Source organism: Spermophilus citellus (assembly GCF_964194105.1).
Source record: "Spermophilus citellus genome assembly, chromosome: 17".
Taxonomy (NCBI): Eukaryota; Metazoa; Chordata; class Mammalia; order Rodentia; family Sciuridae; genus Spermophilus; species Spermophilus citellus.
Window position 1 is genome coordinate 33,327,185 of NC_138199.1, and position 26,681 is coordinate 33,353,865.

At 33.2% G+C, this 26,681-nt stretch overlaps 1 protein-coding gene across 6 annotated transcripts in view; it reads left to right on the top strand.

The window, feature by feature from the left end:
• Window positions 1-26,681, top strand: part of NF1 (neurofibromin 1) — a 249,204-nt gene that overhangs the window by 74,586 nt on the left and 147,937 nt on the right. For 4 of the 6 annotated variants that reach the window (XM_081270001.1, XM_081269998.1, XM_081269996.1 and 1 more), the window contains 10 exons: window positions 6,783-6,956; window positions 7,374-7,496; window positions 7,749-7,823; window positions 9,700-9,729; window positions 12,973-13,104; window positions 15,751-15,885; window positions 19,799-19,912; window positions 21,702-21,781; window positions 23,386-23,509; window positions 25,784-25,945. In XM_081270001.1, the coding sequence (XP_081126127.1) occupies window positions 6,783-6,956; window positions 7,374-7,496; window positions 7,749-7,823; window positions 9,700-9,729; window positions 12,973-13,104; window positions 15,751-15,885; window positions 19,799-19,912; window positions 21,702-21,781; window positions 23,386-23,509; window positions 25,784-25,945 (1,149 nt within the window). The remainder of the gene's footprint in view (window positions 1-6,782; window positions 6,957-7,373; window positions 7,497-7,748; window positions 7,824-9,699; window positions 9,730-12,972; window positions 13,105-15,750; window positions 15,886-19,798; window positions 19,913-21,701; window positions 21,782-23,385; window positions 23,510-25,783; window positions 25,946-26,681) is intronic. The other 2 variants (XM_081269997.1, XM_081270000.1) reach the window with 1 other exon arrangement.

Consider the following 26,681-nt stretch of genomic DNA (forward strand, 5'->3'; position numbering starts at 1 on the left):
CAGACAAAATGTCATACTGTGTGATTTCTTTTGTTTTTGATTCCCTTTTTTCTTTCTTGTTGTTGTTGTTGTTGTTATTATTATTTTATTATTATTGGTACTGGGGAATGAACCCAGGGGTCCTTTGCTGCTGAGCTACATTCCCAGCCTTTTAAATTTTATTTCTTAATTTTGAGACAGTGTTGCTTATTAGGACCTTGATAAGTTGCTGAGGTTGGCCTTGAACCTGCAGTCCTTGTTTTAGTTAGCTTTTCCACTGCTGTGACTAAAGGATCTGACCAGAACAACTGTAGAGGAAGAAGAGTTTATTTGAGGGCTCATGGTTTCAGAGGTCTTAGTCCATAGAAGGCCAGCACCATTTCTCCGGGCTCAAGTTGAGGCTGAACATCATCATGGGAGGGTGTGGTTGAGTGAAGCAGCTCTCATCATGTGATCAGGAAGGAGAGAGAGAGAGAGAGAGACACACACACACACACACACACACACACACACACTCCACTCTCCAGATAAAAAAATGTATACCCAAAGCCATGCCCCAATTCTCACCTCCTCCAGCCACATCCTACCATTTCCGTTACCACTCAGTTAATCCCTATCAGAGGATTAAATCACGGATTGTGTTAAGACTCACAACCCAATCATTTCTTCTCGGAATCTTCTTGCATCATCTTACATGTGAGCTTTTGTGGGGCACCTCACATTCAAACCACACAGTCCTCTCTTGCCTTCTGAGTTGCTGGGGTTAATAAGCATGTGCCACTGTGCCAGGCTTTCTCTTTTTCCTCCTCCCTTTCCCTCCCCCTCCTCCTCTTCCTCCTCTCCCTCCCCCTCCTCCTCTTCCTCCTTCTCTCTCCCTCTTCCTCTCCCCCCTCCCCCACCCCACACCTTTCCTATGATTTCTTTTAAAAGAATTTCTGTAGAATTCATCTGAGGTAAAAAAATGAATCAGTGGATGCCAAGGGTGGGAGGGGAGGAAATTGACTGGAAAGGAACTCAAGGGGACTTCTTAAGGTGGTGAAAATGTTAAAGATCACGATTGTGGTTCTGATTCCATAACTTCTTTCTCAAAATTCATCGAATTGTATATTTAAAATTGCTGATGCTTATCATGATATTTTCAAAATCACTTCACCTGGCTCAACATTTTATTTTTCCAAATTTATTTGCCAGTAGACTTGTGGGTTGCTTTTTCACTTTTGGCTATTGTGAATAATGCTATTATGCACATGGGTGTAAAATTGAGACCTTTTACTTGATATATATCAGAGGTGGAATTTCTGAATCATATGGTAATTCTATTTTTAATTTTTTGAAGAATTTCTATTTTAAAGTCACTTTTTTTCTTTCTTTTGTTTTTGGTACCAGGGATTGAACTCAGGGGCACTTGAGCACTGAGCCACATCCCCAGCACTATTTTGTATTTTATTTGTAGACAGGGTCTCTCTGAGTTGCTTAGTGCCTTGCTAAATTGCTGAGGCTGTCTCTAAACTTAAGATTCTCCTGCCTCAGCCTCCTGAGCTGTTGGGATTACAGGTGTGTGCCACTGCGCCTGGCTTAAAGTCACTTTAATTTTTTTTTTTTTTAGTTGAAGATGGACACAATACCTTTACTTTATTTATTTATGTGGTGCTGAGGATCCAACCCATGTACTAGGCAAGCCTCACACGTACTAGGCGAGTGCTCTACCACCAAGCCACAACCCCAGCCCCTTAAAGTCACTTTTAATAGTTTGTTCTTTGTAAGGAAATATATTTTTCAATTTTATCAACCAGGTTTTATATGTCTTATTTACTTATGTGCCAGCTTGAGGAAAACACATGGCGTATGAAAAAGCACATTGAGAATTTGTATTGGTTGGACCCAGAAATGGCATGCCTTCTCTCATTCATATTCCATAAGCTAGAACTCAGTCACATGGTCAAGAGAGGCTAAAAATATAAGTGACTCCTAGAACATAGTAAACTTGGGTATCAAAGAATTAAGGGGCAGGCTGGGGATGTGGCTCAAGCGGTAGCGCGCTCGCCTGGCATGTGTGTGGCCCAGGTTCAATCCTCAGCACCACATACAAACAAAGATGTTGTGTCCGCCGAAACTAAAAAATAAATATTAAAAAAAATTCTCTCTCTCTCTTTAAAAAAAAAAGAAGGGGATAGAGAGAGGGAGTCAAGGACATTTTTATATTGCTATCTTCCTAGAATTCTTGGTTATTTCTTTATATGAATGAAAAGTTATATACTGTAAGTACATGTTTACTTGGGAAAAAAAAATGGAGGCTGTATGTTCTATAACAATTCAGGTGAAGTTTGGATAGTGGGGAGAGTTTTATAGAAGAAGTATAGACCTTTAGTTGAACTTAAATTGAGAACAGTATTTAGTGGCTGGTAGAACATGTGCTTAATATGAACAAGGCCCTGGGTTCAAACCCCAGCACTAAAAACCAACCAAACAAAAAACACAATTAAAAAAAAAAAAGTCAGATATGTGATTTGCTGTTTTCTCTCATATTGTTTTCATGTGTACGTGTGCGCGCGTGCGTTAGGGATCAAACCCAGGGCTTCACATTTGCTAAGCAAATGATCTACCCCTGAGCCATAAGCCTACTCCTGTTTTACCTTCTTGATAGTGTTGTTTAATTAAAAAAAAATTGGTTTTGATTGTCTCATTTATCCAGTTTTTCTTTTGTTGCCTGTGCTTTTTTTTTTTTATATCATATCAAGGATGTAATGGCTGTATCTAGTGTTGTAAAAATCTTCCTGTATTTTTGTTTTTGGAGTTTTATAGTTTAAGTTGTGAAGATCTTTGCATTTTGATTTGACTTATGTTTTGTATATGGTGTAAGTGGAGGACCCAACTTCATATTTTGACCTGCATGCATACATTTTTCCTAGTACCTTTTTTTTTTTTTTAAACTGTCCTTTTTCCAATGAGTGAAGTAGTCTTAGCACACTTGTCAAGAATTTTTTGGCCATGTGTGTGAGAGTTTTTTTCCTAAACGTTTTATTCTATTCCATTTTTTCCTTATGTCTGTTCTTAGGCTGGGATTACATTATTTTCTATTATTGTAGCTTTGTAATAAGTTTCAAAATCGGTAAGATAGAATAAAGTCCTACAACTTTTTTTTATTCAGGGTTATTTTGGCTATTCAGAGTCACTTGAGATTCCATATGAATTTTAGGGTGGCTTTTCTGTTTCTGCAAAACATGTTTATGAGATTTTGATAGGGATTGTGTGGAATCTGTAGATTGCTTTGGGAATTATTGGTACATTAACAATCCATGTACATGGGATGTCTTTGCATTTATTTGTGTTTTTGTTAATTTTTTTCAGCAATGTATTTTAGTTTTCATTATAAGAGTGTCATCTCTTTGGTTAATTCCTAAGTATTTTATTCTTTTTTTATGCTATTGTAAATGGAATTGGTTTTTTGATTTCCTTTGCAAATTTTTCTTTGCTAATTTGTAAAATCCAACTGATTTTTGTGTATTCATTTTGTATTCTACAACTCTAGTCAAATTTGTGTATGAGCTCTAAAAACTTACAAAAAAAAAATCTTTATTTATTTTTTTTGGTAGTCCTGGGTCTAAGCCCCAGGCCTTGCGATGTGCTAGGAAAGTACTCTGCTGCTGAGTTAAATTCCTAGTTCTTTTTGTGGGGGTCGGGCAGTACAGGGGATTGAACTCAGGGGCACTTGACTAGTGAGCCACATCCCCAGCCTTATTTTGTATTTTATTTAGAGACAGGATCTTGCTGAGTTGCTTAGCATCTCACTTTTGCTGAAACTGGCCTTGAATTCAAGATTCTCCTGCCTCAGCCTCCCAAAACCCTGGGATTACAGGCTTGCACCACTGCACCTGGCTCCTTCATATTTTTTTTATTTTGAGACAGGGTCTTACTAAGTTGCCCAGGCTATCCTTGAACTTGTGATTGTCCTGCCTCCCCTCCTGGGTAGCTGGAATTACAGGCCTGCAGCACCATAACGAGGTGTATATGAAATCTTTAGGGATTTCTATGTATGTTATTTTGTCATTTGTAAGCAGGGTTAACTTACTCTGATGAATAGAAGTGGCAGAAGTGGGGCATCCTAATCTTTATTTTATTTATTGCTGATCTTTGGGGAAAAGCTTTTAGTCTTTTACCATTGAGTATGTTGTTATTGATTTTTTTTTTTTTAAACCATATGGCCTTTATCATGTTGAAGATATTTCCTTCTATTCCTAGCTTGGGTGTTTTTTAAATCATGAAAAGGTGTTGAGTCTTATCAATTGCTGTTTATGTCTTAATTGAGATGATAATGTAGGAATTTCCTTCATTTTATTAATGTGGAATATCACATAGATTGATTTTCGTTGTTAAACCATCCTTTTGCTCCAGAAATAAGTCTCACTTGGCATATGATGTTTTAAAAAAGCTACTGAATTTTATTTGCTACTTTTTTTTGACCACTTTTTTCATTGATGTTCTTCAAGGTTGCTCCTCTGTTGTTTTCTTTCAATGTCTTTGGCTTAGGCATGAGGGTAATGCTGATCTCAGAATGGATTAGGAAGTGTTCCCTCTACTTTAATTTTTTGAAAGTACTTGAGAAGTGTTGGTGCTAATCCTTTAAGTGTACTGTAGAATTCACCAGTGAATTCATCTGGTCCTGAACTTTTCTTTTTTTAAAAATTTTTAATATTTATTTTTTATTTTAGTTTTCGGTGGACACAACATCTTTGTTTGTATGTGGTGCATGCCAGGCGGGCGAGCTCGCTACCGCTTGAGCCACATCCCCAGCCCTGGTCCTGAACTTTTCTTAACTGGGGAGGAGACTAACTATTAGTCTCCCTAATAGTTCTAGTCATATTTTTTATTTATGAGTCAGTTTTGTTAGATCGTGTATTTCTAGGAATTTTGTCCATTTTGTTCACATTATCCAATCTGTTTATGTACAATTTGTTGTATTACCCTTTTAAAATATTTATAAAATCAGTAAGTAATGCCATTACATTCATTTCTGGCTTCAGTAATTTTAGCCTGCCCTTATTTTTTCCTAATCACACTAAAATTTTGTCAATTTTATTTTATTTCAAAGAATGAGCTTTTGGCTTTGTTGTTTTTTCTCTGTTCTCTGTTTAAATTATTTTTTTGCTGATCTCTATTATTTCTTTTTTTCTGCTAGCTTTTTATTATTTTTCAAGTTCTTTAAGATAATTGATTTGAGAGCAGAATTTTAAAATGTGTTCACAGCTATAGTTTTCCCTCTTACCATTACTTTCACTGCATCCTCTAAGTTTTAGTATGTTGTGCTTTATTTTTATTTGTCTCAAGATATTTTCCAGTTTCCTTTTTCTTGGGTTTTTTCTTTGATACATTTATTGTTTAAGATTGTGTTAATTTTCACATTTTTGTGAATTTTCTAATCTTCCATTTACTGTTAGTTTCCAGTTTCATTTCCTTTTTATGAGATAAGACACCTTGTATAATTTCTTTTTCTTTGAATGTATTTAAGGTTTGTTTGGGCTGGATTCAGGCCTATATTCCTGGCTACTCAGGAGATTGAGACCAGAAGATTCCGAGTTCAAAGCCAGCCTCGTTAAGTTAGTGAGACCCAGGCTGGGGCTGGGGCTCAGTGGCAGAGTGCTTGCCTAACATGGGTGAGTCACTGGGTTCAGTCCTTAGCACTGCATACAAAAATAAGCAAATAAAACAGAGAGAGGCATGCTGAGTATCTATAAGCACAAAAAAGAAAAAAAAAAAGTTAGTGAGTCCCTGTCTCAAAATAAAAAATAAAGGAGTGGGGGATGTAGCTCCATGGTGAAGTGCCTCTCAGTTCAATCTCCAGAACAAGAACAAAACAAAACAACAAAAAATATTTGGTGGACTAACATATGGTTCATTTTGGAACATGTTCCACATACACTGAGAAGAATGTGTACTTTTGCTGGTGTTGGGTGAATTTAGCTTTTGATATGTTACGTCTGAGAATATGTGTAGGTGGAAATGTGAAATTTTCACTTAAGAGAAAAGTTAAGGATGAGATTATCAATGAACTACAAAGAGGTGTTGAGTTCATAAAAGAGTAATTTTTTTTGGGGGGGGCATAGATAGAATTTAGAGTAACAGTGTAGCCTTGGGTATATTCTTATTTAGAAGGCTAAAAGGTTGAATATTGTCTGGAGTATTAGAAAAGGATGGAGCAATTTGATATTTACCAATAAAATATTTTAGACATTAAAGATAATATCAAAAGGAAGATATGGTCAGCTGAATTCAGTGCTGAGTTCAGATATTTGGGAAGGATTCTTTCTTCTTCCCTTCCACCTTCCCTCCAAGATCTTGTGTAAACACATTACCACTGAACCACATTCCCAACCCAGGACTGTTTTTTTTAATACTCCTATAATAATTGGATAGAGAAAGAGAAGAGGGCTGGGGATGTGGCTCAAGCGGTAGCGCGCTCGCCTGGCATGCGTGCGGCCCGGGTTCGATCCTCAGCACCACATACAGACAAAGATATTGTGTCCGCCAAATACTAAAAAATAAATATTAAAATTCTCTCTCTCTCTCTCTCACTCTTTCTTTAAAAAAAAAAAAAAGAAAGAGAAGAGGAATTTTTTTTTTAATTTGAGGAAATTATTTAAAGAGTTAAATAATGACAACCACTTAAATTATAAAATTGAAAACCAAAATATAAATGAGACATTTTTATGGTATAAATATTAGAGGCCGTTAATTTGTTACTTTGTTGTATAAATATGAAATAAAAGAAACTTCATATTATCTTATTGCTCTATTTGAATTTGTAGAAATTATTTCTGGACAGTCTACGAAAAGCACTTGCTGGCCATGGAGGAAGCAGGCAGCTGACAGAGAGTGCTGCAATTGCTTGTGTCAAATTGTGTAAAGCAAGTACTTACATCAATTGGGAAGACAACTCTGTCATTTTCCTACTGGTTCAGTCCATGGTGGTTGATCTTAAGGTATCATGCTTATTCTTTCTCTACTGTAATTTTACGAGAATAAAATTCTAGTAGAGGTATTATGAACAAAGATAAACGCTCCAAATACTAAAGTTTGGAGTCACCTGTGGTAATAAGTTTATAGGACCTACTTTGTCATTGTGTTCATCAGCCTAGATTGAGATTATGAAGAACAATGGAGTTAATCAGTTTTTAAAAGTTAACATAAATATACAGACTTGGGTTTAAGATAATGTAGAAATTTGGACCAGATGGGAACCATATGTGGTATAGTAAGATTTATATCAGATGAATGAACCATAGTATTAGTGATTTATTCTTTTTCTGGCAATTGAAATTCCCTGTCATCTATGTGGATAATGTTGATTAGTAATAATACTATTAAAAGGCCTTTGTTTTCTATTGGGGTTTTTATAGAACCTGCTTTTTAATCCAAGTAAACCATTCTCAAGAGGCAGTCAGCCTGCGGACGTGGATCTGATGATTGATTGCCTTGTTTCTTGCTTTCGTATAAGCCCTCATAACAACCAACACTTTAAGGTAAGAGCACTGATTTTTATCCACCTATGCTTACTGATGCTAATATTTTCCTTTTTAAATGTGAAAAGACCGGAAAGATAAATAGGTATATAGTTTTATCACTGTTTCTTAATATTATATGTTGATGTGAACTTGAAGACCTTAAAAAGTTATCTATTTTTAATAAATTTTATTTTTGCTATTGTTTTGTCTTATTTTGTATTACTGGATAGTTTTCTTCTAGAAATGATCTATTTTTTCTTTTTTCTATAGATCTGCCTGGCTCAGAATTCACCTTCTACATTTCACTATGTACTAGTAAATTCACTCCATCGAATCATCACCAATGTAAGTCTAAAAGGTATTGCTAAATTACTTAAAACAATTTTTTCTTTTTTGGTGTAATCCTTCTTTCTTTTTGCCCATTTAAAGAAAGATGTTCTTGCCAGATGTGGTGGCACATGCCTGTAATCCCAGCTACTTTGGAGGCTTGAGACAGGAGAATCACAAGTTTAAATTAAATTTTTAAATTTAAAATTTAAAAAACAGCTGGAGATGTGGTTCAGTGGTAGGGCTCTTGGGATTCAATCTCCAGGACCAAAAATAAACAAACAACAAATAAATAAATAAATGAAAGAAAGAAAGAAAGATGCTGTTGGTTTTCACAAAGGTTCTCAATTTAGGTGATATGTTATAGGAAGATTACTCTGAAGTGATTATGTCTAGTAATTTATATACAGTTGTATTTTTCATATTTAATCTTGATCTGAGGGCCCTTATTGAGAAAGATGAAGTTATGAGAATCTTTTGGAAAAAAGAGTAAACCTAAAACATGTTACTTAAATCAAAAGCCTTTCAGAATAATGCCACTGAAAATATAATTGAGCATTTTCATTCAAAAACTCTTCATGTATTATTTGAATACTCTTAGCTCTTTCTCAGTATTTGGTACATTTTGATTTATCACCTTACCAATTAAGTTAAAAGTAATATTGCTTATGTTGTATCCAGTATGGCACATTTATGAAATGATAAGATTATATTTGATTGCACATTTTGGTCCTTCTTAAGTAAATGAAGTATTAATACGCTGTACAAGAGATATTCATAAGATAAAGCAAGTGAATTCATAAAAAAGGTATTTGTGATGTGGGAACATTAAGTAGAAAGATGGTGAAACCTTATTTTATTTGGACAATGGATTTTTCAAATTCTATTCATCTAATTTTGAAATCTTGTATTTTGAAGGTTCTTAGGTAGTCTTCACAGTTCCTCTTTTATCCATTGATAGATATTTACACTTACTGGTCAACTTGTTCCAGTTTTCCTCCCCTCAAAAGGCTGCAGTCATTGATAACTTAGTGTATTTGTCCTATTTACAAAATACATTTTAAGACTTTCGGTGAGTTAAAAATAATTCCCCATCATTTGCTTTGAATATATTGAATTAACTAAATGTGGCCTATATTTTCTTTTAGACATTTCTGCAGGGGAAAAAATAAGTAATGGTAAAGCTAGTTAACAATACATTTAGTTTTTCTTGATGGAGTGTTGGTAGCATTTTGGGGAGAACAGTTCTTTGTTATACAGGACTCCTTGTGCATTCCAAGACATTTAGCATCTCTAGCCCTCATTTCATTAAAACCAGTTATTTCTCGTCTTCTCCATTATGAACAAGAATGCCTGAGAGAATGATACCTCTTTCAGTTGAGTATCACAGATGGAAATAACATTGAATACTCTTTGTTCCAAAAGGGAAGGCTTAATTAATTTGATTGTAGATAAGGTATGTTTGTATTAAAAACTTTAAAAAATTACTGTACTATTGCCAATGCAATAGCCAGGACTTTTTAACCTTAAAGTTGACTTTCAGTGTCATTTAAGAAAAAAAAAAATTCTTTCTCTACCTCCAACCTCAAGTTTTATGCGTGACCAGAAACAAAATATTCCTTTATTGCTTTTGGCTCATAATACTAAAAATAGTTCATTTGTTAGAGTGGATAGTTTATATAAATGCTTAAAATTTGAATTTAATAAACCCAAGTGTATATGTGATTGTGTTCACACCTGCCTGTGCGTAGGTACACACACACACACACACACACACACACACACCCACACACACACCCACACACACACATACTCCCTCTCTCTCTCTCTTTTTGATACTCTGTGGCTAGTTACTTTAATTGTGAAATATTTTTGTCTACAATTGAATACATAGAGCACTTTCAAGCATGGACTTGGCACTGCTGTAAGTGGCTAAGCTGCTCTTTTCTGGGTTTTAAAGCATGCCTGGAGTGGTACTTCATGCATGCCTCAGTGTACTTGGTGAAAGTGATTGTGCATCCTATACTTTAATGAGTATTGCATGTGTGAGGTGGAGTGTGTCTATATCTGAGGTCAAGTTACTATGGATATATTTTTATAAAGAAAAATTATTGATTAGTTTTTAAATATTAAGCATCAATGAAATTGCTTGAAAAATAACAAATAGAACTCCAAAGTGTCTTTAAATTTAGAGAGGGACACTTTGTCTTTAAAGATTGGTACATTGGTTCTTCTTAAGTCTCTTTGGTTTGAGGCTAATAGTATAAAATTCTTTCTGGTGGAAAAGGAAATATGAAAATTTACAAAATTGACTATTATAGTCTCACCAAAGAATGTTATTAGGCATATATTTTACATCTTGAATTCATGTGAAATTTTTCTAGCTATTTGGACTCCTGATCCTAAATTGATTCATAATTTCTTTTTAAATGATTCTTGGCTCAATACACTTTATAAGTTCACTTCCATGGTTCTTAGATAGTTTACAAAATTATCACATTTTCAAATAAAAGTTTTGTGTAGAAGTAGTAATGGTGTTTGGAGTTTTGTTTTGCTTCTGTGAACTATACACAGAATTCTTAAGCACTGTTTAGATGTAAAAAAAAAAAAAAACCCACAGTTTCTTAGAAAATTTTAAAGTCGATTCACTATTTGAATTTTATTGCAATGCAAGGTTTTCAACAGTCTCTAAAATGGTACTTATTATACTGTCACCTTTTTTATTGTGATATGCCATAACAGGTGAATTAGTTTTAAGATCTGAGTTACGTACTTTATAGGTTTCCTTTATGTTAAATTACATATGTTATTGGGAAATTTAAAAAGTAGTATACACGTATATGAACCATTTCTGTCAGTTATCACTGGGACATGCAGTGGCTAGTATAGTACTTTATTTGATCTCTGCTGAGATCGTCGTTAGATGATTTATTTCTGAGGTATTAAAAAATCATTTAAGTTGTTTCTTGAGAAATTGCCACATAATTTGCTCATTATATAAGTATTACATGTTTTCGGCAATGAACAATATTTTTAAGGAAAAAAGAATGTATTAATTGACTAATTTCAGAAAGAACATGGAGTCACTGCTCAAAATACTAATTTTTTAAATTCCATAATGTCTAATTTTTAGTGCCTATTTTATTCAAAGTGTATCTTTTACTTTAAAATGAATGAAATAGTTTTATTATGAAAAATGAAAAGTATGAAAATTACCCAAACTTCAGCCTTAAAACTATTTTCTAGGGTATACACCTAGTACTGCAATATAGTTTGAACAGCTATGAAAAATAACATAGTATTTTGGATAGAAAGTTATTATGGAATACATATCTCTTTAGTTTCAGTTATTGGCAATATTTTTGTGGGACCTGGGGTGAAGAGGACCCTTTACTCATTGCACTTTGTCATCATTTGGTGTTTTGTTGCTTTAAGCTGATTAACTTAAACTGTTTGAATTAGTTAATATCTGTAAATTAAGTTTCATTACTTGCTTTGGGCAAGTTAGATGACTAAATTGCTCTAAATTTGAGAACTCCATTATATTACCAACTAAAAAACTGGCCATTTACAGAAATGAGCTTAAACAAAGAAAGAAGTGAGGGAAGAATATACACAACCATTATTTAAAAAAAAAAAAAAAGGCCAAGGGAGGTGGTGCACGCCTGTAATCTCAGCACCCCAGGAGGCTGAGACAGAAGGATTACAAATTCAAGGGCAGCATAGGCAATTTAGTGAAACCTTGTCTCAAAAATAAAAGGGACTGTACATGTACTTTAGTAGTAGAGTGACCCTGGGTCAATCCTCAGTACCTACCCCTCCAAACTAATACTACTACTAATAATAATAATTAAAAAGAAATAACAACAACAACAAAACCAAAAAAACTTTCTTCACAGTTTTGTAATCCCTTTGTGAGTGGAGTTCAGTATTCATATTTTATATCATAAATTGGTGTTATATTTTACTGTCCAGTAAATAGAATTGTAATTTGTAGTTTTGGTTAACATAACTTGATGCTAATCAAGATATTCTGAGAATTACAAGTGAAGAATTTCATTGTTGAGACTTTAAGGATGTAAAGCTCTTAATCTCCCTTATTTACTATTTGAATATATTATCCTTCTTCCATTGTTTTTTCAAACTAGAGCTTAAAAGTTAGTTTATCTGTGTCTGTTTGTCCATCCCTGTGTGTGTGTGTGTGTCTGTCTGTCTGTCTGTCTGTCTCTGTGTCTGTGTGTTGTCTCCCCGCCCCTCCCTCCCCCAACACCTTGGTAGTGGGGATTGAACCCAGGGATACTCTAAATTGAACTCAACAAGTTGCGCAAAGCCTCCCAAGTCACTGGGCTTTAGGCATGTACCACCATGTTTGGCTAGGCTAGAAGTCAGTATTTTAAGTCATACTGTTTCATACATATTCCTCATATGTAATGAAAATTCATCCAGTCATTTTTCCAATTTAGTGATTTTCATAATTGTCATTTTTATAATATATCAATTCATTTTAAAGTAAAAATCAAGAGATATACTTTCAAATAAAATAGACATTAAAAACTAGACATCAAAGCCAGATAAATTAAATAAATAGAAAAAAAATCTACATAAAGCAACTCTTTTAAAGAAACTTAGCTAGGATCAGTTTGTCTTTGTTTATGGTGATTGTTAGTTGTTCATGTGCTGTGTCACCATTGCATATCAGTTTAAGATTGTAGGTTTATTAATGGCTTTATGTTATTTACTCATTTTAAGTTGTAATTATTATTTGTAATGGTTTTTACCACATAGTCTTCAACATTGTGTTGAACCACTAATCTCTTTTAACTCTGGGAAAAATGTATACAATATATGCATGTATTTCTGAAGTGTATAAAATGTTAAACTTTGTAAAAGAAGATTGGCTACAGAATTGGTTCTCTAAAAATTTTCAAATTCATTTGGTTTTCAGTGAGAAAAAACAGTATCTGTGTACATGCTCATTATTATATTTAAAAACATATAGGTTAGTGTTTGAGTTAAAGATATTATTTCAAAACTTTGAAAATCATGATGTATGTTTGCATGATCTTAGAAAGTTTTCAATGAAAGGATAAAACTTAAAGGGATAACAGAGTATACAACTCATGTAATTTTATACCTTTTCTTCCTTATGGTCTTTGTTTTTCTCTAGTCTGCATTAGATTGGTGGCCCAAAATTGATGCTGTATATTGCCACTCAGTAGAACTTCGAAACATGTTTGGTGAAACACTTCATAAAGCAGTGCAGGGTTGTGGAGCACACCCAGCAATACGAATGGCACCGGTAAGAAGTCATGAGTTTTGAATTCCAACTCCTTTCTGTTTCAGTTTTAGTGTCTTTATTTCATTCCTTCTGTTTTGATTATTTTAGAGAATTGAATGGGTCCCTCCTTTTCTATAAGTGTTGTAGAATGTTTTCATTGCAGTATTATTGAATACTTGTTAATAAATGTTTATTTTTCACTGTTTCAGTTAGGTGAACCTTTTCTCCTTTGTGTTTAGTTTTGTTCCCTCTTAACTTTCTGTTTTTTCTTTTTTCTTTTCCTTTAAGTCTTATGAACCAAAGAATTTTGATTAGCTTCTTACTTTATGAAAACAAGTAAGGGAAGCTGACTCGTGGGTTAGAATTAATGTTTGGCATTCATCCTGAATATTTTGCATAAGAAATTAGAAATAAAATTAAACTTTTTAATTTAAAATAAATATATTTTATTTGTTAGCAAATATACTTTGAACATTTGTAAATGATAGGCACTTTGATACTGACGTTCCATTATGTTTAAACTTAATAAAAGCGGACATCTCAAATTAGTCTAAGAGATTATTATTCTTATGGAATTGTAAAACTCAGTGAATCAATAAAAACAGTTAATTATAGAATTGGTAAGTCATTTCTTGGTATTTATGTAGAACACAAGGGCATTGTACATGGCAACTCTTGACATTGATTGGTGATGCTTTGTCTTCTGCTTATTTTCTATTCTTATTGGCTGCTGTTGACCACATGATCAGATGCCAACCAGTCACTGTTTTGCATGTTAGTGGGCTTCTGTGGCTTTAAGTATGACCCATTTTGTAACTACCTCAGAAAAGTCTTGGATTTTTTTTTTTTTTTTTACTTTATATAGTTACCTTTATAGTCACATCATGTCATTTTAAATGAAAATATAACATGTTTTCAACCTACTGATTTTACCTAGTAAATTAGCCATCTCCATTTAAAATTTAAACAGCTTCCTCCCTGGCATGCTTCTCTTTTTCCAAGTTCACATACCAATAAAATATTTTTGTTTTATACAGTTGTGATTCACTCTTACCCAGTTGTCAGGAATTGTTTCTGAGGCTTGTTAGATTCAAATTGAGAAGTTTTCTGTATCATGATGTTTTAACATTATGTATCCTAGAAAATAATAGCCACAAGGGCATGTTAATGATGTTTAATGAATAAACTTTAATATGCAAGGTTATTTTTAGTTGCTTTTTATATGTCAAGTACTTAATTTGTTTTAAAGTTGGAAAAGTATAGGTGTGATTGGAGGTAAACAAACATCAGCTACTTAAGTATAATTTATCTAGATATCATTTTTTAAAAAGCTTTAGAAATTGCTTGAAATAAAGTTTTTTCCTTGGTGGTGCTAGGAATTGGACCCATGGCCTTGTGTATGCTAAGCACAGGCTCTACCACTGAGCTTTCCCAGCCTCAGATAAACTGTTTAAAAATCATTTATCAATCAGTTTATTTTTTCTAGATATCTTTTGGGAAGTTAGAACTTTATTTGACTTTTTGTTGTAAGTTTAGGACCCTTTCTAGTAGAAAATGAATCATCTTCAATAATAGAAATTGGTAGAAAGTTAATAGTCACTTTCTGTTTAACTTTAATATTTAGTTTCCCCAATTGTGTATCATTTAATTTTCTTTGTATGAATCCTTATGTTAGCTTGTTAGTTTGAAGAAAACAGGAGGTTTGTCTGACTGATAGAATCCTGGGTCCCTAGTTCCTAGAGCACATTTAGCATATATTGAGCATGTAGTATCTATTTGGTGAATGAGTGAATGAATTTCTTATTGACCTGGTTTTAAGAAACCTCCATCTGGTCTGCTTCTCTTCTGTATTTTATTTATATATATATATATATATATATATATATATATATAAAGAAATTTTGAATATATATACATAATGTGTAAAGGACAGCTTTCTGGCTGATATTTTCACTAGAGAAGATAGCAAATTTAATAAATAAATTAATTAATAGTTTTTAGAATAAGAATTTTTTAGAATAAGAAAATTTTATAATTTGGAGGATCCTTAAGATCTTTGTGAGTCAAACAACAAATATGGAAGTGTATTGATTTCTATTAGCTGTCAGGCTCAATATTAATGCCTGGGAACAATGATGAACTAAGCACAATGCTTTCTCTCAAAAGAGATTTCGAGCAAAAGTCCTATAACTTCTGCTTGAAAGCATCTAATGAAGAACTCAGTATAGTAGGTGGCCATAAAATCTGGAAGCACAGGCAAATACATATAACAACTGGTTTAGAAATAATTTATTGTTGGGCTGTGGCTCATTGGCAGAGTGCTTGCCTAACAGAGTGCTTGCCTAACACTGGGTTTGATCCTTAGCACCACATAAAATAAACAAATAAAATAAAGAAATTCTGTTAAAAAGAAAAGAAAAGAAATAAGCAAAAAATAATTTAAAAAAGAAATAACACATTATTGATTATTGCATCAAGCGTTCTCAATCTTGGCTCTATTGACATTTTAGGCTTGCCTCAAATTTGTAATGTTTCTGTCTCAGCTGCCACTACAGGATTATGCTACTGTACTCAGCTATAATGAATTTCTTAAGTTTAAATAACTATTTTCCTGCATCTAATATCTGATTCTTACAAGGTGATACCATGTTTTTGTTTTATTTTCAGAGTCTTACATTTAAAGAAAAAGTAACAAGCCTTAAATTTAAAGAAAAACCTACGGATGTGGAGACAAGAAGTTATAAGTATCTTCTCTTGTCCATGGTGAAACTAATTCATGCAGATCCAAAGCTTTTACTTTGTGTAAGTTTTCAAAGGAACCATAAATCAAGGTGCATTCCAATATCTATACTCTTTGTTCTTTTTAATTTCGCCTTGCTGTTGTCAAACAGTTTAGCTTTTTGTTCCCCTTTTTCTTTTCATCAACTTTCTGTTTTCATTGACTCTGTTTGCAGATACTGTATTGGAAGGAGAATGATGAAAATGATGTGGTTAGTACTTACTTATTGTTGTAACTCTGCTTTTATTGCCTCAGATGGTTTTAGATTTCTGAGAACATCACACAATAATTAGGAACTGATGTAAATGCTGTAAATGAGTGATTAAAGTAATCACATGAAGTGATTAAAAGCATGAGCTCTTGAGACAGACATATTTACTAGCTAGGTGATTTATTTAACCTCTTTGTGCCTTAGATTTTTCGCCTGAAATATTGGAATAATACTAGTTTCTACCTCAGAGAGATCATTAAGAAAATGGAAATAGTGGGGCTGGAGATGTGGCTCAAGTGGTAGCGCACTCGCCTGGCATGCGTGTGGCCCGGGTTCAATCCTCAGCACCACATACAAACAAAGATGTTATGTCTGCCGAATACTAAAAAATAAATATTAAAAAAACTTCTCTCTCTCTCTCTCTCTCAAAAAAAAAAAAAAAAAAAAAAAAGAAAATTGAAATAGTATATAGAAAGTTTTTATGAACAGTTCCTGGCATATAATAAGCACTAAAAAATGTTAGCTTTTATTAATGCTGAAAAAAGAGTTAGTGTTAATATTATTAATGTCTTTGCTATGACAGTTCTATATTATGAAGTTAATAGGAGAACATATTTAACCTTTGTCAAGGTTCTGCAGTTCTTAGAGTATAGCAGCAAGCAAAGTTTATTACTGCTTTATTCAGTAACATGCTTTTTAAGGGCTGTGGTACTTTCAGTTTTGATCGAGTTTTTTACATTACTGTAATGTAGGGGTTCTATGAAGCCCCCGAATTATGAAAAAAATGTATATTTTAAGTAATTTTTCTGGATATAGAGGAAATGAGAAAACAGTGAGAAAGAACTCCCAAAAGGATCAGTGACCCTGAAAGAAGGTCTGATATTCTGAACTTTCCGAAAGGCCCATCCAAATTCTAGAGTCTAATAGAATAAATAGTTAAATCTTTGGCTTGGAAAACTGTAAAATTTGCGAGTGAGCCTTTGAAAGTAATGAAATGTCTTTTTTCCTTATTTCTTTGTTATATGACACAAGCTATGATGTTACCTCATCATGTGTGTCTCACAGTATTAGTACCACTGTTTACGTGGTTTAACTTAGGTTCACCGAATACATCAAAGTCATCAATGTCTTTTATGCTAAATATATTACTGTTTGAAGACAAGAGTTTAAGCAAAATTTGCTATTTTCCAAGAGTTATAGAAATTATTTTCTTTACTGCCATCTAGTGGCTAAATAGCTATTCTCAAAGTAATGATAAGTAAAATTGTGAAAGATTTATTGTAAATATTTAATTATTCTGTAATTTATCAAAATTCTAAATCTTAGCTAATAGAAATATAGGAATAACTATTAAATGGTTTCAGTTGTGATATTTTTAAACTAATATGATTTTATCTTCCATCTTTATCATCTGTCCTAATCATGTTACTCTCAATTTTTCAAGCCTCATGTTTAACCTCCAGTATTTCTTGCATCCCCTGAATCCTTTCTGTTCTCTGAAATTTATAATGATCTCTTTAAAAAGCAGATCCTGTAATGCCCCCTGCCCAACTTAAAACGTTTTGGTTGAAATTGCTCTTGGGATAAAGACCAAACTTCAGACAGATGTATTAAGTCTTGCAAAACCTTTCTCTCATCTACCAGTTCTTCTACATCTAGCTTATAGTTTTGTCTTCTGTACTCAAGTCATAATATAATGACTCTTCTTTCAATTCTTGTTACCATATTCCCTCATATCTGCCTTTGTTACTTGCTTTTCTCTCTGCCTAGAATCTGTTTCTCTCTTCTCTTTATAGAGAAATTCCTAATAATTCTAAACTATTATCCCCGCCCTAGGAAGCCTCCCTGACTAGGCTATATTTCCCTGGTATAGGCTCTCATTGCAGATATAACTTTATTGTACTTATCTCATTTGTAGTTTTATACTTGTCCTACACCATCCTAATTATTTTATTGATGTTTTTTTCCCTCCTGAAACTACATGCTGCTGGAGGGTAGAAAATGCCTTTTTAAAATTTGTTTTTTCTTTGGTATTCAGTAAATACTATTGGGGAATGAATGAATGAATATAAATGTTGGAAAATAGGTTAACAGTTTTGAATTACAAATATACTTTTGGTGAACGGCCTACCTCAGTCACTATAATAGGGAATGATTTGTAGTTAGGATAAATATGGACACAAGGTAAGATGGCTTCACTTAAATGAAGCATTTTGTTTATTTGTTTGTGGTACTGGGGGTTGAACCCAAGGGCACCCTACTAATGACCTACATCCCCAGCCCATTTTATATTTTATTTTGAGAAGGGGTCTTGCTGGGTTGCCTAGGCTGGCCCTAAACTTATGATCCTCAGACTCCTGAGTAGCTGGAATTGCAGGCATACCATGTATTTTTGAAGTGTAAATACATCTTCTAAGTTATGGGAAACATTTCACACTTTTTTATGTGTATGGGTGAAGTACTGGGGTTTGAACCCAGAGAACTTTAACCAATGAGCCACACCCCCAGCCCTTTTTATATCTTATTTAGTTTTTGAGCTAAGATCTTGCCAAGTTGCTTAGGGCCTTGTTATGTTGCTGAGGCTGGCTTTGAACTTGTGATCATCCTGCCTCAGCCTCCTGAGCTGCTGGGATTAAAGGCGTGTACCACTGTGCCAGGCACATTTTAATATCTTTAATTAGGTATTCACTTTTATACAATCAATACTTATCTTTGCTTGGTGCAATATATTTTTCCACAATGTAAAGGATTGAAATATGGCTGTCTGGAGGTGTGGATTCTAGTCCTCTTTGACATCAGCTCTGTGGATTTGAATAGGACCTTTCTACAATATAAAAAGGGCTGTACAGGAAAATCATGCAATCTTCTTCCAATATGTGTGTTTTTTGTTTTAAAATATACAATCATTTGTAAGCTCAAAACCAGTAAGTGGGCTGGGGTTGTGGCTGAGTGGTAGAGCACTTGCCTCTCATGTGTGAGACACTGGGTTAGATCCTCAGCACCGCATAAAAATAAATAAAAAGATATTGTGTCCATCTATTTAGAAAAAAGAAAAAACCAGTAAGTTCCAAACCAGACTTACATTATTTAGGCAATATACTGTTGAAAAAAAATTACTTACACTTCATTTATTTTTTATTTTGTTTTTATTTTTTGCCATGCTGGAGATCAAACTCAGGGCCTTGCTCAGACTAGACAAGCACTCTGCCATTGATCTACATCCCAAGTTCTTAATACTTGTGGCTCAGCGGTAGAGCACTCACCTAGAACGTGCAAGGCCCTGGGTTCAATCCTCAATACCACATAAAAATAAATAAAATAAAGGTATTGTGTCCAACCAACTACAACTAAAAAATAAATATTAAAAAAGAAAGAAAAGCTAATGCTTATTTTTATTTCTTTTAATTATAAATTTCCATGGATATTATTTACATTAATGAATAAGTATAAATGTGGATTAAAAGAATCTATAACAAATGCTGTTTTGATTTAAAAAAATTTTTGAGTTAAAATTCACATACCATGAAATTCACCATTTTAAAATGTGTAATTCAGTGGTTTTTAGAATATTTACAAAGTTCTGCAACTAATTCCACTAACTCTAGAACATTTTCATCACCTCTAAAAGAAATTTAGTACCAATTATCAGTTGCTCTCTTCCCTCCTCTTCATGATCCCTGTCAGTTTTGTTTTGTTTTAATTGACGTTTGCTCTTTCCTTTGCAGAATCCAAGAAAACAGGGGCCCGAAACCCAAGGCAGTACAGCTGAATTAATTACAGGGCTCGTCCAACTGGTCCCTCAGTCGCACATGCCAGAGATTGCTCAGGAAGCAATGGAGGTAAGGGGGAAATGAATTCTAGACTCTTGAAGGAAAGGCTATAAATGTATACATTATTTTAAAAAATTTCTATGTAATTTTTTTTAAATTGGTGCACTATAATTATACATTATAGTGAAATTCATTATTGCATATTTTATGTGCACACAACATAACAATATAATTTGATCAGGTTAATTTCCCGTTTCCCAAAACCTCTTCTTTCCTTCTCTATATACATTCTTGATGTTCCTTTGGTGTATGACTTCTATGGGTAATAGGTAGATATCATTTCTGGAAATGGTATGTTTGTGTCTATGTATTATTTTAGAAATTCCATGGAGAAAGAAAGGGTTGATTTGCCTTATGTCATAGGTAGCAGCAATGTTGGGTGAAATTCATTTTTTGTTTGTTTGCTTGTTTGGTGTTTTTTTTTTTTTTTTTTGAACATGGTCTCATTGTATTGCCCAGTGTGGCCTCAAACTCCTGGACAAGTGATCTTCTCATCCCAGCCTCCTGAGTAGCTGGGATTACATTGTGCAAATTCTTATGCTTAATAAAAAAGGTCAAAATTTTGTATATGCATTTTATTTTTTAAACTTACTAAAATGTCATTTTTAAAATTGGAGCATATTTTGCCTACCAATAAGTTCATTTTAAGGTGTGCATTTTGAACATATCCACAGTTTTACAATTACTATCTAATTCCAGAACACTTTTATCACCCCAAAAAGAAGCCCACCATTCCACATCCCCACTCCTTTAGTAATTGGATACTTTTCTGTGTCTTTTGAAGTTTTAAAGTAGTCCAAAGTTAAACATTTATGTATCTTTTCCTATTGTGAGGCAGGTTATCAGTGACATCATTTACAGTTGAAGCATTTGATTTGGTTTTAAAGAAGAAAAATCAGTTCTATGTATCCCAATAATATTTTTATTGGAATTTTAATAAAAAGCTTCAAAGAATCTCTAAATATTTTGACCAAAGACTCAAATAATATACAGAGATCAACTATGTTTGTTGGAGTGGAGGAGGGGAAAACATTGTCGACTTGGAGTTAAGGTTGGGTATTGAAGGAGGGGTATACACTTTGCTCTTTATATAAGAATAATGTATTTATGTGGTAATTGTATATTTAAAGTAAATTATTTAATTCCTGTTAACGCTCTGTGTACCAAATTCGAAGTTTAATTTTATGGTCAATTGAATTACTTTAGAATGAATAATGTGTTATGAAATACGTGTTTAATACACTCCCTATATAACTTATCTTGTCAGTAAATATCTGTGGGAAGCAAGATAATTTCCACTTTATCTTTTGCTGTGTGCATTAATTTTGGGGAACCCCTTTATTAGGGATTAACCGTTTTATTTTTAATAATTTTATTATGTTTTTACAATGTATTAGTTTCATTGCTGAAATGAAAAATCTAAACTTTTTTGTTGTTTTAAATTGCTAAGAAGGGGATGGGAATGAATTTTTTATTACAGAAAGTTCTTTATTTAAATCATTTAGTTTGTTTCTGAAAGCAATTTTTATGTGTCTGTATTATTCTGAGTTCATCATTTAACTTTGTGTGTGCTGTTTAGAGTAAACATGACAGGAATAAAGTGATTTCATTCTGTATGGTATTCCTTAAGAGATTTGTGTTCTCTAGGGTTTCTCTCTTTTGTCTTTACTGTATATCAAGTCTTTGTAGCTTTACATAGCTCAATTTGTTACCATTTATAAAATAAATACTAACTAAAGGTTATTTTTTCCCAAATTGTTTTGAGTGAGTTTTCTCTCTTTCTTTTTTTAAAATTCAGGCTTTGCTGGTTCTTCATCAGTTAGATAGCATTGATTTGTGGAATCCTGATGCTCCTGTAGAAACATTTTGGGAGATTAGGTATATGTACTTTTAATTTTTAAATGCAATTTAAACTTTTAATTTTAGAGTTTTTGTATTTAAATATTAATTGTATCATTCTTAGTTTATTATAAAAATTTACTAATTTATACTTCTAGAGTGCTTATGAGTTTGTATTTTTATCTGACTAGAAATTATTAGAATATTTTTTATTCTAATAGCAACATTATAACAATGTATAAAATACATTTTTAAAAATAGTACTAAATTTTATCATCCAGGCACAAGTACTCTTGCTTGATATAGTCTGTTTTATCTTTCTTTGTATAAACATGGTTTATAACTGTGTTTCTAATAGATTTTTACAGTTATAAGCATACAGAGTTAATATTTTATAGCTTTTTTTTTTAGTTTTTAAAATTATCTTTCATAAATCTTCTATAATACTCATACTTTTGATGAATGAATTAATAATGGATATTTGCTTAAAAGGCAAAAATACAGACAATTTAATTTCATTGTCTATTTCTTAGGTTAATTAAATAAATTATCTTTTAATGAACACAAAGGCACTACATGGAGGAATGTTTAAATATGTAAACCTCAAGTTTTGCCATTTTTTTAAACTTTTTTTTTAGTTGTAGATGGACACAATATCTTTATTTTCTTTATTTTTTATGTGGTGTTGAGGATCAAACCCAGTGCCTCACATGGGCTAGGCAAGCGCTCTACCACTGAGCCACAACCCCAGCCCCACCATTATCTTTTAATAGAATTGGGTGTGCTGAGTCACTTGGCATTAGTTCTGTCCAATAAGAATACAGTGTAAACCACAGGTATAATTTAAAATTATCTAGTTATTACATAATAAAGTAAAAAGAAATATGTAAAGTTAATTTTAATAATATATTTTATTTAACCTAGTTTATATACATACCTAGAATATTAAAATTTCAACATAAAAAGAATGAATTGTTAATGAGATATTTTGTATTCTTGTTTTCACAAAGCCTTCACAATTTGGTGTCACGCAACACATCTCAATATAGGAAGCCATATTTAAAGTGCTCAGAAGACACATATGACTGACTGGTGGCTACTATGTTGGACAATATAGCTTTAGAACAGAGATTAGCAAGTCTGTGCTCTAAAAGGACAGGATAGTAAATCTGCTAGGCTTTGTAGTTATCCAGTCTGTTGTAACTATTCACTTCTGCTTTTGGAGCAAGAAAGCAGCCAAAGACAACATGTGAATGAATGGGTCGTGGCTGCATTCCACTAAAACTATTTAAAAAAGCAAATGGTGGTTTGCAGACTGCTGCTGTATGGCACTGGATTTATATACAGTATCTGCTATGCATATGATTTCTTCTTATGCCCACTTCAAGGGTGGGATACATGGATGAAACACTGAGAGTCTGGGGAGCAGGGGGCTTATAAGTATTTGCTTTTTAAATATAGTCCTTTGATTGTAGTGCTACTAACAGTTGGATAACTGTTTCTGTTAAACAAACCTACAAGAGAAACTAAGTTTCTCTAAATTTATATTCATTATGAGAGAATGCCATTCTTTTATACTGGTTATATTTGTACTAGGTTATTTATACATGATAATGGTAACAATTAACTTTATGTTACTACAGTTCACAAATGCTTTTTTACATCTGCAAGAAATTAACTAGCCATCAAATGCTTAGTAGCACAGAAATTCTCAAGTGGTTACGGGAAATTTTGATCTGCAGGAATAAGTTTCTTCTTAAAAATAAGGTAAGGAAAATTACCTCTTTAAAATTGGAAGAATATTTGAAATAGTAATGGGACGAATTAAGGGACTGTTTTTTAACCAAATTAGGTTCTACTTGAGCTCCTTCCTCCTTTCTATTGGGTCCTTAAGAGAAATATATGTGCAGAAGACAATAACCAACAAATGAACATTCAAAAAGTTATTCTGAGGTTTTGATCTTAAAACTGTAATGTTGATGAAATCGAGTTGACTGAAGTAGGCCTTGGGCAGGCCTAGGTAGAGTGGAGGTTGATATGACCTAAGTAGGCTGAAAAATGTATTCTTTCTTTATTCTCAAGTCCATATATAAGAATTGGTTCTCATGACTAGATTAATCCAGGGAATGTTATATGTCAAGAATCTGAAGGGGAATTCAGGTATGGTGTGTAGGTCTATAATACCAGCTACTTGAGAGGTTGAGGCAGGAGGATCACAAATTTAGGGCCAGCATGGATAGTTTAGCAAGATCCTGTTTCAAAATAAAAGAAAAAATAAAGGGCTGGGAATGTAGCTCAGTGGCAAAGTGCTTGCTTAGCATGTACAAAGCCCTGAGTTCAATCCCCAATACCAGAGTGGGCAGGGGGAGGTAATGGGAAGAGGTCCTTAATCTAGATTTATTTATAATCTTTCCATAAAAATTTCATTTTTTGAAAAGATTAGTAGAATTCTTTTTCCTTATATTGGAGTAAAGTTTTTTGATTGCGAACTATTGAAACATGGTGAGGTTGTAGGGAACAGGAATATTTCTTTTAATATAGTTTTTATTTTATTTTTATTTTAAATATTTATTTTTTAACTGTAGTTGGACACAATACCTTTATTTATGTATTTATTTATATGTGGTGCTGAGGATTGAACCCAGCACCACATATAAATAAGGCCCCCGAACGTGCTAGGCGAGTGCTCTACACTGAGCCACAACCTCAGCCCATTAACATAGTTTTTAAATTCATCAATTCTTCAATTCTGGTATAGTTTTAAGAGTAAAACTTAATGTTTTTTTTTTTTTTCAGTCCAGTCCTAGAAGGTATGAGAAATCATGAGTGTATTGAACTCATATGCTTTTTTAGTACCATGAATCTTGTTAAATTTTTTGTTTAAAAATATGCTACTGGAGCTGGGTACCGTGGTGCATGCCAGTAATCCCAGCAGCTGAGGAGGCTGAGGCAAGAGGATTGCAGGTTCAAAACCAGCCTCAACTATTTAGTGAGGCCCTTGCAACTCAGTGAGAACTTGTCTGTAAATAAAATATAAATAGGGCTGGGGATGTAGTTTGGTGGTTAAGTGCCCCTGGGTTCAATTCCTGGTACCCCTGCAAAACCGAAATAAATAAATAAATAAATAAATTTTAAAAAAGTGCTGGGCTAGGGTTGTGGCTCAGTGGTAGAGCACTTGCCTAGCATGTGTGAGGCACTGGATTCGATTCTCAGCACCACATATAAAAAAATAGATAAATAAAGGTCCATCAATAACAAATAAAATTATTTAAAAAAATAAATAAATGTGCTAATGGTGAGGCAAGTTTATTCACATTTATTTTATCTTTGTGTGTTAACATAGTGGAGTTTGAGATTATCCCCCAAATAAGAAAAGAGATTAGACTTCAAAGTTTTATGCCCTTGCTTGTGGTATATCTAAAGTACAAACATTAGTAATCAGTTTAATAGTACTGTCATCAGTGAAATCACTCCTATGATGTAGTTGTTAATAGACTCTTATTTCAAATGAGTCAAGTTCCAGTTATCCTGACATAGCACAGGATAAAATCTTATGGCAGAAAAGCTTTGTCATTTCTAATTGATCAAGATTACATTATAGTGGTTTATATTTGTTGATACGATACTTGTGTTCATGTTAGACTTAATTTACAATCATAGAATCCACTCTTTTTCAACTTTAAAAAATTTTTTAGTTGTAGATGGACACAATGCTTTATTATGTTTATTATGTGGTGCTGGGGATTGAACCCAGGGCCTCACACATACTAGGCAAGTGCTCTGCCATTGAACTACAATCCCAGCCTCAAAATCCAGTCTTTTTGATGATTTGGAGAGTTTAAAACCGAGTAGTTTCAAAGACATTGAGCCAACATGATTTGTCCTAATGGGTTCTGATGACTGTCTCTCCAGGTGAGGCATGGGGATGGGGAGGAGAGGTTTTTCTAGGATGTTGTTAAACAGGAAGACGGCTCATAACAAATGTTTGTTCCTTTTGGTTTTCAGTGCTGTGGTAGAGCTTATTTCTTTTTTTTTTTTTAGCAGGCAGATAGAAGTTCCTGTCACTTTCTCTTCCTTTATGGAGTAGGATGTGATGTTCCTGTTAGTGGAAATACCACTCAAATGTCCATGGATCATGAAGAATTGCTCCGTACCTATACTCCTGGAGCATCTCTGCGGAAGGGAAAAGGAAACTCTTCTATGGTAAGCAGCTTTTTGGGGGATAATTTTCCTGTCTGATCATTTGTGCTCTTGTTTATTTATTTTTTTTTCTGGAGGAACTTTGTTAAATGTCAGCCAGGTAATTTAGCATGGTAATTAAAAACTGCTTAGATTCTTGTTGTATCGATACTCTTTGTAGAACTTTGGGCCATTTAACATATATATGCCTCGGTTTCTCAGCTTTAAAGTGGGGATGATAATAATTATTTTCTCAAAGTTGTTGTGAGGTTCAAATAGATTAGTTGATTATTTGCTACTATAACTGATAACTATAATTTTTATAATCCTCCATCTAATAAGAAGGATCATTCATACCTAGAAGTTTAATAGTTGAATCAACAAAGATTTAAATTTCCTGGAACTGAAACCAAAATATTTTATTTAATGTTGTGGATGAATCTTCCCAAGAATTTTGCTTGTATATCCAATTTCTCTTAAATATGAATCATTGTACAAGTGAAAATATCAGATCATAATAGAAGAATTTCTTTTCCAGAAGGAACCTTTTTTTATCTTTAATTTTTTAAAATTTATTTTTTAGTTGTAGTTGGACACAATAATACCCTTATTTTATTAATTTATTTTTATGTGGTGCTGAGGATCGAACCTAGGGCCTTGCACGTGCTAGGCAAGTGCTCTACTGCTGAGCCACAACCCCAGCCCTATCTTTAATTTTTTATTGAGCAGAAAAAACCCAGCTAAGCAGAATGTGCATTAC